The sequence below is a fragment of the Poecile atricapillus genome, chromosome Z (assembly GCF_030490865.1).
Source record: "Poecile atricapillus isolate bPoeAtr1 chromosome Z, bPoeAtr1.hap1, whole genome shotgun sequence".
Classification (NCBI taxonomy): domain Eukaryota; kingdom Metazoa; phylum Chordata; class Aves; order Passeriformes; family Paridae; genus Poecile; species Poecile atricapillus.
In genome coordinates, this window is record NC_081289.1 from 135,216,495 (window position 1) to 135,228,597 (window position 12,103).

Here is a 12,103-nt window from a genome sequence, read left to right on the forward strand (position 1 = left end):
TTTGGGCGTTCCAACTCGGGCTTACGCTCGGCCACTTTTGAGTGCCTGGCGTTCCCTGAGGGTTTCGCCGCTCCCACTCCCTGATACCAGCTTGTTTAATCATTTCTCTTTCCTCTTGACTAAACAGAGATCTCAAGATAGCCATGAGATCTTCATAGGTATAAATGCTACTGCCTAAAAATTCATCCAACCTTTCTGCCACTCCAAACGGATCATCCAACAATCTTCCCATCTCTTTCTTAAATGCCCGCACATCCCCTGAATTTAGGGGTACATTCACAAATCCAATCACTCCTGGAGCAGTAGGCACTTCCCTGAGAGGGAACATTCTGTGCCTATTCTCATTCTCTTCCCATTCCTCACTCATCTGTCTAGACTTAAACCGAGTCCTGCTTGAGGGGGGGGAATAGGGGTTTTTGAGAGTTTGTTCCTTTATTGCTGATGAAAAATCAGTTGCCGCTAGGTTATTATGAAGGATCCCCCTTTCCAAAGTTGGGGGATCTGGCTGGGGCAACGGGACGGGCAATGGGGGATACGGAGATCCCCTATTTTGCGCTACCATGGTTTCTTGGGAAACCGCGGCGGTCGCGGTTCCCACAGGAGGAGCCAGGGGAGGGGCCACCGGAACCACTGCTGGCGCCGGTTCCCCTGTTCGCGATGCGTGTGCTTCACTTGGTTGTGCCAGCTGGCTCGTGGGAGCTGATGGCACCACTTGGTCCACCACGGGAGACCCTGCAGGCCCGTGGTATGGAGGAGGTAAATGATCCAGGGGCTCCCAGGTTTCTGTTTTTGTTTCATCTTTTAGTTTGATCGGAAATAGTCCTACTCTGGCCTTTAGCCAGAGTCGGGCATATTCCGGTTCCTCGGAGTCCGAGGGGACCTTGCTCTCTACATACGAGAGTAACTCATTGCACGTCCACTTTTCAAATGTTCCTAATATTGGCCAAGTGAGATGGGGCCTCAGTTTCTGTCCACCCCAAACCTCGGCACAATAGTAGATCATTTTTGCCTTGGACTTCCTTTTCCTTTCAGGGCAATTTTCCCACTCTTTTAACAACCAACCCAAAGGACTTTCTGGTGGGATGTCTAACAATTCCTTCGTTTCTATGGAAGGGTTTCTCGCGTCTACTGGTTTTTGCACTTTACTCTTTTTCTGTCCCATGGTGAAGGAAAAAAACAAAAGTCTTACCTAGTATTCTGCGTTGTGTTTGTAGTTTGAGAGTCAAAAAGTCTGCTAATACTCACCTTCTCGGATTGCTGTTCCGGGGTTTTTCTTAGCGCTTTGATCTCTCCTCCGGACCTCTCCTGGGTCCTGATTGCTAGAAGAGTTTACTCTTTCCCGAGCTCTACTGGACGTCCTCTTCCTCTTCCAGCCCTTCGTGACCAGTCCCCCAGAGCACCCCTTTGGCCCCAGGCTTTACAAACGTGTAGAGAGAGTCCTCTCACCCCGACTCGCTTCCTCCGTGGCCGGCCAATTCCCTCGCGGGAGGATGGAACCGCGGCTTTGGAGTCCGCTCTCGCTCCGTGATCAGATCACGTCTCACACACGCTTGCCCAATCACTCCGCTCAACCTTGCAGTACTTACAGCAATTTTCCTGCGAGGATGTCTTCGTGCACAACTGACTTTTTATGAGCTACCAAGCCGCGGCTTCTTTTCCCGAGCTCTTCCTGGATCCGTATTTCTCTTTTATTGTGGTTTTTACCTCAGCCTAAATTTGGTTCGGGTGTCGGAGTGAACTGCGGAGGTTCTCGGCTTCCCAGGCCGCTGAAATCAGCGGGGGTACCCCCCTGGATAGCGAGGTTCTCCCACAGTTTTTCCGATCCGAGTCACGGCACCAATCTGTTATAAATGCAAAGGCAATTTTGGGATAAAATCAAAGAGAAATTTATTAATAAACAATAATAAACAGAAACAGCGATAAAAACCCACAATAAAAAGAACAGCGCAGCGCTGGGTGGACAGGGGTCTACACCGGAGGTATAGGTTTCCCAAATCCACGTCTGAGCAGCCTCAGGATTGGGGTTTTATAGGATTTTTAAGTCCTCAGGCCAAAATTCCAGGCAAGTTCCATTCACCAAGTGTCCTTGATTGTCCAGTGAATGGATTTCCTGCCCTAGAATGATGATATTATTTTTGTGTCCGGCCAGAGTCTCCTCTCATGCAAAGGAGACTCTGTGTGTTGCAAAGTTAAAGTTTTCATGACAGGGTGGTGGAATCCGGGCTGGTGCCGATGAATATCTTGGCCGGGTTTCCTCCTTTGTTTTCCCTGATTGCTTCTTCGACACAGAGATGTTTGAGTCTGGCGAGGCTTTTCTTTTGGAACTTGTCTTTTTCGATTGATCAGTTTCTCTACCCACTGGAATCCGCAGGGCGTTGCTTGGATCCGGAGGTAGATAATTTCCCGAGCCAGTGTCATTGTTTTCCTGATGGTCCGTGTCCTGTGTGTTTGTTTGGGTTGATGGGCCAGTTTTGGTTAGTTATCTTGGGCGTTGCTGGTAATCAGCAACCTCTCGGCAGAAAGCCTCATCCCACTTGGGGGGAGAGGCTTTTCCATGCTTTATATTTAGTTTTGTTTCTACAAAACATATCTTTCTTATATACTCCGAATTTTTAATACAACCATAATTTATTACAACATCTCAAGCCCGAGGAAGAAGAGACATCTTGGAAAAAGTGAAAATGTGGTATATTACAAAATTAATCATGAGGAGAAGGATCTGTTTTTTAACTTGACTGTCCACATGGGATTTCTTTCCCATAACTACATAGTAGAAAGGAGACGTGGCAACCACACCAGAGCGAAGATTTCAACTCGCTCGGGAGTTCCTTGCCACTTCCTTGGCACAGTGTGGCAGCCTGGCTCCGGCAGTGGGACAGCAGCAATCAGCACTTGCAGTGGCCTGGTAAGTGGTGCAACCTTTACTGGGGTTATGGGCTATTTCTGGTGTCATTGGAACTGAGCTGGTACAAATATGTCTGCTAAGAAACTGGATGACCCAGTCTGATACCTGACTCAGAAAAAAAGGTTTAATTCTATGGGTGTTGTTTAGATTTTTTGAAGACTCAGAAAGTCAAAAGGTAATGCTGAGGCCCAAAAGGCTTGGCATTTACTTTTGGCAAGGTTTTTTTGGTGGTTTTTGTGATCTGGAATGAAGATTTCTATCAGTCATACAGCTTGAAGCCAGCCAAATATCGAGTCATTGCTTTGATTCCATTAGTAGTTGGATTGCCTTTCCAATGCATCTGGAGCTTCTGTTCTGTTTTCCTCTAAAATGTAGCTCAAGTACACTGAAACTGCTCTGTGAATCACAGCCATGGATAGTCAGCTAGGGAAACGCAATTGTTTCCTTATGAACTGCACTGCAGCTTCAGATATGAATGATAGTTTAGATGCAACCTTAGCCAGAGCTTTGAATTCAAGTGTTAACCACTGCTAGGCATCCCTCATGTCAAAAGAGCACTCCTAAGGCTGGAGCTTGAAGTTGAACATTTCTCAGTATCCTGTAGTTCACACTGAGGCAAGGAGATGGAAGCCTTTTTTTTTCGATGCTTTGATGTTTTTAATCATGGCCATAGCTTAGTGTGAGGTGCCTCAGGGAGGCAAAGCTTTAGTTTCAGATAAGCATTGTTAAAGTGAGAAGCGTGGCAGCCCGACTAGTGTGAATTCTGAACTTCTGCTCTGGGGCCTGGGCCCTCTGAGCCCTGGAAGAGTTGCTGCACCCCAGGCCCCTCGTGGGGTGGCAGCCAAGGAGTTCTGATTGGGTTTGAGCCCCTGGGTTTCTCCCTTGCTGTGTTCCTAGTGGTCCCTGACCCTGAACTCTACCCTGGTTCTGTCCCTCAAAACCCATCACCCTGCTCTCTGTCTCTGGAGCTGAGTTTGTTCCCATGCTGAATAAATGATTTCGTGAACAGAAGCCTGTCTGGTTGGTGTCCCATGCTGGTTCCTGGTAACTGTAGCGTCTCTGGGCACAATCCTGCAGCTGCAGAATGCAAAAGCTTAGGTTCCTGTTTGTGCTACAACATGAGGCTGGGTGTGCCTTTCTGGAGGGGAAGAAGAAACAAACTGCCTAAGTGTGAAGGGGGTGTAGGGAGGTGTGAAAACAGGCGCGTATGATTCGTGAAAGGCAGAACCCAAAGTGTTTGTGGAGTGTGCTGGCAGAGGTGATGATGAAATGATGCTCTCATGCCTTGATCCTGGAGTGGCAAATGACGGTGTTTGAGAGCCTGTGAAGCAGGGGACTGATGCCTTTTGGCTAACACATCTCAAGTCTAAAGCAGGCTGGGTACTGATGCTTAATTTCTGAGCCTGAACACCACGGTGAGTAAAATGTAACCTTTCCCTTGTGATCAGTATCAGAGTGTGTTCCGTGCTGTATGAAGCTTTCAAAAACTATGGAAAGTCTTCTGGCAGTGTGTGAGAAGCAACATGAAGACAGCACTGGTATATATGAAATAGGAAACTCTGGAGTTTACAAAAGTGCTGATAAAACATTTGGCATGTTGCCTGGAGAAACAAGCCATTGCTTGAGGCCAGAAGTTTCAGTCCCACAGGTATGACAATCAGGGATTTTATTTTCTAAGTTACATTTCCAATGGGGACCAAGTTACCAAAATTTCCCTGAAACATGTTTTGGTCATACAGGGTCAGTAAGTAAATGGAGATATAATGATACAAGTAGTTTCCTTGGTTGTTTTGTTCCGTGCTTTATTGGAATGTCTTTGTTATTTTTCATTAGGATGAGAACTTGAAAATGAGGTGCTAGATCTTCATTATGTCTTTGGAAGTATTTAGTCTGCAACAAGAACTAAAAAAACCTCAATTTGCATTTTAAATCCAGCTTGGTAATATCCTTTAAAGTTATCCTTTCATTTGTGTTACAAACTTCTTGATTGTCCCAGCTCCAGGGGTCACTCAGCTAGCTCCTTGTGTACTGAGGGGAGGAGGTACTACGATGAACAAAGGTAAAAGACAAAGGAGGCTCTTTATTACGGGACACCGTCCCAGTTTATTCTTGGAACAAACTCCAGGGAAAAGACAGATTGAGGGAGAAACCGCGGGGACTTTTAAACTGGGGGAAAGCAGGCTACAGCCAATGGGGTGAAACTGAAGAGGAGGGGCAAGGGGAAGGATCCAACACACCACAGACTCGGGGAGGGGGGCAGCAGGGAGAAACCACTTTAGTGCAAACGTAACAACTAGCTTAGTGCAACACCACATCTCCCCCTTGTTTTAATTACATAAAGTTAAAAGAAGGGCATTGGGCTTATTCTGATGCAGAACATGAATCTGACCACCACTCAGGATTGGTGGGCCCATTAGATTGTTCTTGATCTGTTAGTTCTATGTGGTTGACCTCTGAGGTGGCAGGGATTAAATTGCCAAGGGCTTTTAAAATCAAGCAGCGTATAATCCCGAACGCCAACACTATTTGGAACAAAACAACAAAAAACAAAAGGATTGTTTTAACTATTGAAGTCCATCACCCTGTGAGTCCCCAGCCTTTGAACAATTCACTAAACCAATCCTCGGATTCTTGCTTCACTTGTCCAGTCAAACTCTTCATCGCTTGGAGGGCTGTGTGGACGTTGGGAGCTTTTGAGGTTAGGTTTAGGCAACAAAATCCTTCAAATTCCTGGCATTTGTGTCCATGCAGCAGCAGGAGGAAGTCTATGGCAGCTTGGTTTTGAAGAGTGGCTTGCCTGGTGATTTCCTTGTCTTCTAGGAGGGGGCTGAGGGTGGTGGATGTTAAGTTTGCCTGTCTGACTACCCAGCTCTCTAGGTGTCCTAACTCACCTAGAGCTTTGGCAGCTGCAACCCATGGAAGAAATATGGATGCAGCAGTTCTTTTTGATTTGTCCCAATGAAAAATTTCAGAATCACAGTTTGGGTCCAAACTGTCAGTGTTTCTTTTATGAACTTTGTTGGTCAAATTGTTTTTCTGAACCCGTTTGGTAATTTGGGTTTGGTTGGGTGCTAACAGGGACAACCACTCTATGGTATATCACCCTCCTAAAAGCTGAGATGGGATTCCTGCCCATGCCCTATCTGTGCAAATTAGGAACAAGCCCTTAGAAAGATTTTTTGGATGTGAGTGGAATGGTTTGTCTGCTGTAACATAGAATATCACACCATTTTTTGCAGTGAATTCTTCTCAAAATTTTAAGATGTTGTTAAAGGCTCTGGTGTCAGATAATGAGTTGTAAGTAAAGTGAATACAGTAAGGTGCCAGGGAGGAACCCAATAGTTCTAATTCTTGGGGTTCCTTAACTGCTTTGGGCAGTTTAGATAACCATTCTTTTACAGGGTTCCTAATCATTACAGCCCGCCAGCTACAATTTTCACATAGTCGGATGCTGTGTGATCTGGGACCTGTGTTAGGCATAGGAATGTCAAAGTTGGCTGGAAATTCTCCAGCCTGCAGTGGAATCCCTACCAGGCAGGTGGACATTGGCTCCTTTGCTGCTGCAGTGGACAGGCATGTATTTTCTTGCTGGAGCATCTGTGCCAGGGTCACCTAGGTGTTCTGTCATGGCTGAGGGACGATCCACGCAGCTGTCAGACTGCTCAGCATGAACAGGATACCAACTGGGATAGGGCTCATCATGAGGTTGAGTGGGAGGTAGGTTCTCTCTAAATGGAAAAACCAAATGTTTTTAAAGCATGTTAACAGTTAGTGTGTGTCTGCCAGTGAGTAACTGGGTATCAGGAAAGTTTCCTCTCCTTTTTTCCATCAGCGTCTTCTTTTGGAAGTGACTGCCGCTTGTTTTTCATCCCTTTCTGCTGGAGCTGGGTTTTTGGGAATGAAAGGCTTTACCCACTTTTGGGGTATCCAGTGCGGGCCCACAGGGGTGGACACACACACATAGCCACACCCCCAGGTAACAAGTTCATAGGGCCCCTTGGTCTGCCAGGTTTCTGGGTCCCTGATTAAGACGGTGTCAACTTAAATTGATCACCACTGTTAAAATGCCAAACCACTGGGGGACTCCTGTTTTCAAATGAAAACAGGAGTCCCCCAGGAAACTGATGGTAAACATAGCTTTGCAGAGCTTTTGTTGTGGTGACATCCACAGTGTTCCACTGCTCTGCCTGCCCAGGACTTGTTTGAGCGTCTGGTGGGTATGCTCAATCACAGCTTGACCTGTGGGGGAGTGGGGGATGCCAGTCTTATGTTCCACCCCCCACGGCTGGACAAATTCTAGCAACTGCTTTATACACCGGGCCATTGTCAGTTTTAATTTCCCTAGGGATCCGCAGCACTGAAAAAGCCTGCACCGGGTGTTGTTTGGCACGCACAGCCTTTTCCCTGCAGTGGGCTGAGGCATAAACCACACCTGAGTATGTGTCAATGCTTACATGTGCATATTTAAGGCGACCAAAACTGGGAATGTGTTTGATGTCTGTCTGCCACACTTTGCAGCTCTGAAGGCCTCAGCGGTTAACCCCGATACGCAGCGATGGCATGGCCTGGAGCTGGCAGCTGGGACAGGTGGCCACAATGGCTCGAATCTGACTCTATGTTAGTTGGAACTGATGGATCAGTCCTGGCACAATCTGATGGTATTGCTGGTGGCTCAGCTTAGCCTGCTGGAAGACGTCTGGAAGACGTACCCATTCAGCTGGGGCGTCAAGGGAATCAGCTTTGCAGGTCTGTGATTTCGCCTGGCAAATCAGTGTGTGACCTCACATGCATCACATAGAAGGGATGCTCTCAAGTTGAAACTAAATAAACTAGTTTTGAAAGCAACCTAAAGAGATGTTTGTTCTCAATGTCTTTGAGAACTGCCTGCTCTGCCCTGGACACTAGCCCCGCCACGTAGGCTGAGTTGGTGACCAAATTGATTGGCTCTGAGAACTTCTCAAAGGCTCTCACGGCTGCAGGCAGTTTGGCTACCTGGGCTGACCCTGCCACAACCTCAATATCAGCTTCCCAGTGCTGAGTCTGAGGATCTCTCCAAGTCATCACTGACTTGTGGACTCCCCCGTTGCATCAGTGAACACTGTAAGAACTTTGAGCAGCCTACACCTCCTTTTCTCACGAGGAATGAGGTGGAATTCCTCATGAAACAACTTGTGTGATGGGGTGTGGACTGATATTTGTCCACTGTAGCTGTCCAGAGCCAACTGGAGGCTAGCATTGCTCTAGAGCAGGTGCTCAAACATCCTGGTCAGCTTCTCAGAAGAGTGCTTTCCCTCCTCAGAAAGTTTGACTGGGACATGAATACACACAAAGTCACAACCAGCCAGTTCCCACAGCCTCACCCTGGCCTTTCAGATCAGCTGAGCCATCAGCTCTTGTGGCTTGATGATGATTTTGGATCATTGGTGGGAGAGGAAGACCCACTCTACAATTAAGAATGAATCTCTCTGCCCTTCGACCCATGGGAATATCAACCCATGTAAGTATGGTAGTTTCCCCAGGACAATGAATGTGAAAGGCAGCTCAGGCTTATCGTGATAAGCCTGTCTCTTTTTGGGAAAAAAGCCCTTTTTGCTTTTTCAACTGCAGTTTTTGCCTCTGGGATCAGTTCCCTGGGAGAAAGCAGCTCTCTCTCCCCCTTCAATAAATTGAGCAGGGGATCCAGGTCCTCATTACAAGGACCCAGCCTGGGTCTGACCCAGTTCAAAGACCCGCACAGGGAATGGAGATCTGCTAGGGTTTTGGGATCACTAACAGTTTCCAATTTCTGTGGACAACAATCCGTGCAGTGATCTCCAAGCCCAGGTACTTCCAAAATGGCATCCTTTGAACTTTGTCTTCCTGCATTTGAAATCCAGCAGAGGTTAAAACTTTAACCACTACATCAAGTGTGTGTTGGAGTATAGTGTCATCGGGGGCGCACATAAACACATCATCCATGTAGTGTAGGATGATGACTTCCCTTTTTTCGGCGTGCACTGGGGACAGCAATGAAGCCACATATCACTGGCAGATGGAGGATGCACTTCACTCCCTGAGGCAAAACTTTCCAGTGGTACCATTTCACTGGGGCCTCCTGGTTGATCGTAGGAACCGAGAAAGCAAGCTGAGGCTCATCTGCTGGGTGTAGGGGAATTTGGAAGAAAGAGTCCTTGATGTCTAGGACCACCAATTGCCAATTTTGTAGGAGCATTGTTGGGGAGGGCATCCCAGGTTAGAGTGACCCTATGTCCTCAATTACTTTGTTTATCTCCCTCAGATCCTGAAGGAGGCACCACTTATCCTTCCCTGACTTCTTTATTACAAAGACTGGGGAATTCCAAGGTCTTGTTGTTTCCTCTGTGTGGCCTTTTGCCAATTGTTCCTCCATGGGCTCTTCGAGCACCTTGAGCTTGTCCTTACTAAGTGGCCACTGACTTACCCAGACTGGATTGTCATCCAGCCATGTTAACTTTTGGGTAGGGTGCTCCACAGTGGCCGCTTCTAAAAATCCTGGGAAGTCTCAGGGATAACTAATTTGACTCTCCACTGGGACATGGTGTCTCTTCCCCACAGGGGGCACTTGTAGTCAGTGACAAACTGACTGACACTGGCCATTTTTCCACCCAACCCCTCAATTTGAACAATGCTCTTAGAGGCTTCTGCCAGTTTTACTCCTCCTACACCTTGGATTTTGCCAGCCACGGGTTGCAAGTCCCAGTGTGACAGCCACACCCTTTCAGGTATGATCGTCACATCTGCCCCTGTGTCAGTCAAGGCTTCCACATGGAGATGATCTGATTCATGGGTTAGGTTGCATCCCATGATGGGTTTGTCCTCACCAGCCACTTCTGCCCGGTAGATGCCAGGTGCTTTGTCATCTACTGGGACCTGTGCTGGAATAAGAATGGCCTGGGTGATGATTTGCCCCTTGGCCAAATGGAAGGGTGGCTGAGGGCAATGTACCAGGAGAGTGAGGTGTGTTAAATCTCCCTTGATTGTCATAGGAGCCACCTCTATTTCCATGGGTGTGTGTGCTGTGTCGCCAGTAACAAAATACTCACTATCCAATCCTGCCATATCTCATGAATTGTCTGGCAGGTCCACTCCAATGACTGCCCACTGAGTAGATCTGAAAAGAAAAGCTTTGGCAGTTACTGGATTGCTTGTGAGGCATGTGAGGCTGCCAAACTTTGTTAGGCACAAGTTCCCCAAGATTATTTTTCCACAGTCCTGCACTCCACTTCCCTTTCTCCCCCTTTTTTGTTAGGAGAGAGGCTTTTCCCACTTTGGGGCCTGCTACATTTATATCTGCGCTGGGTGGGACTGCGCTCTAGTCCCAGGTTTTTTTGTTGATTGGTTGCTGCTTCCTTTTGGTATTCTTTTGGTTTTGGCATTGAGGACAGTCTTTGGTAAAGTGTCCTGGCCTTTTACACTGGAAGCAGATGATGTGTTGGAGCTGCTCCAATGACATCTGTGGCTTCTTCATTCCTGGTGTTACCACTGCTACAGTCTTTGGGTTCACCAGTCCCGGTTTTCTGTCTTGTGCACCATCTGCTTTCTTGGTACACGCTTCTACCATCTGCGCTATAGTGGGGGGAGGATCAATGGGCAGTCCCAGGATCACCCTGCAGCAGGTTTCATTGACATTCCTCTGAGCCATCTCCCTAATCAGCTCTGCCTATGCCACTGGTCCTTCTACTTGCCTCTCTATTTGTGCGTGAAGCTGGTTGACAAACTGCAAAAAACTTTCTGAGGGGTACTGTTTAACATTAACGTAGCTGCCCTAGGTTTCAATCATTGGTAATTGGTTAGAAACCTTTTCTGCCACTCCACAGATCTTAGCTAAAATGGATTTTGTTAACACCCGAGCTTGGTCCTTGGGTTTAGCCCACACCCCTTTGCCGCATAGATGTTCATATGTGATCTCATTATCATGCGCATTTTTTGCATCCTGGGTGCTTTGCTTGAGTTCAGCCACGAGCCCTTTTAAAGATCTCTTCCACGTGCTTTCCCAAAGATAAACTCAAGGGGTTAGGAGACACCAGAAGAGATCTCAGAAATCATCCAGAACTAACTCATTAGATGTTAAAGTAGTTCTCACCATTCCCTTAAAGATCTCACTATTTCTGCAAAACTCCCTTTGGGCTTTACAGATTTCTTTTATGTTTTGGTAAGAGAAGGGCTGGTAATGTCTATTTGTCCTTCTTTTACCAATATATATGACAGGAGCAGCTGAGGCTACAGCTTCTTCTTGATCTCCAGGGGCCCTACCCCCTGGATCCACCTCCACCCCCGCCACAGGTACTGGGCAGGGGCTCAACCCCCCCACCCCCATGGGTGCCGGGCTGCCCAGTCCCCCACCAGGTCTGGGGAGGGGTCCAGCCCTACCGCCATGGGAGTGGGGCAGGGGTTCAAGCCCCCAACCCTGCCACTATGGGAACAGGGTGGGGATACCCCCCTCCCCACTGTGGGAACAGGGGATGGACCCACCCTCCGCCTACCATGGGATCAGGGTGGGGGGTCGTGGGAACCAGGGTTGCAGCACTTGGGGGCAGGGCTTCAGGGTGATGTCATGCAGGGTGGGAACATGGTGGAGGGGGGAAGGGCTGTCAGTGGGAAGGAGGGGTTGTGGGTGGGGACAGGTGGGTAAAAGGGGTTGTGGGAAGGAGAAAGAGGGTAAGATGGAGGTTCCACCATGTGGCCATCTTGGACCTTGGCCACGTGGGGATGGAGGAGTTACCACATTTAAAGCTAACAGAATGTTTTAACTGAGGAGTAACCACGAGGTTCAAAGAGTGCAGGGAAATATCTCTGTCAGTCTGTGCACAGCCACCAAAGACAGGGTGCTGAATGGGAGGCAGGGAGTCAGGACAGCAGCAGCTGATTTGGTTGTCCTGCATTTCTCAGGCTGCTTCATGTGTCCCCTTCAGCTCAGGGGCAGAGGGTTTGGGAGAAGGGGTAGGGGAAACTGAGGGAATCTGCTGTGACTGTCTCTTCACTTCCCTATTAACCAGTTCTTTCTGAATTAAAAGAAATAACGAAAGAAACTTAGAAGCAACTTTGTCTACCTGTTCTACTTTAAGAGTTGACAAGTTTCCCATCCTGTCCCAGGAAGAGACAGAATCTGTATCTTGCAGGGTGAACTGGGGAAACTGGAGAGACAGCCAACAAACAAGCTGTTTCAACGGAGTTCTAGAA

At 47.8% G+C, this 12,103-nt stretch overlaps 1 protein-coding gene across 1 annotated transcript in view; it reads left to right on the forward strand.

The window, feature by feature from the left end:
* ADAMTS12 (ADAM metallopeptidase with thrombospondin type 1 motif 12) overlaps positions 1 to 12,103 on the forward strand; it is a 166,183-nt gene that overhangs the window by 12,417 nt on the left and 141,663 nt on the right. Inside the window, exon 3 of the mRNA XM_058827536.1 lies at positions 2,639 to 2,905. Within this exon, the coding sequence (XP_058683519.1) occupies positions 2,639 to 2,905 (267 nt within the window). The remainder of the gene's footprint in view (positions 1 to 2,638; positions 2,906 to 12,103) is intronic.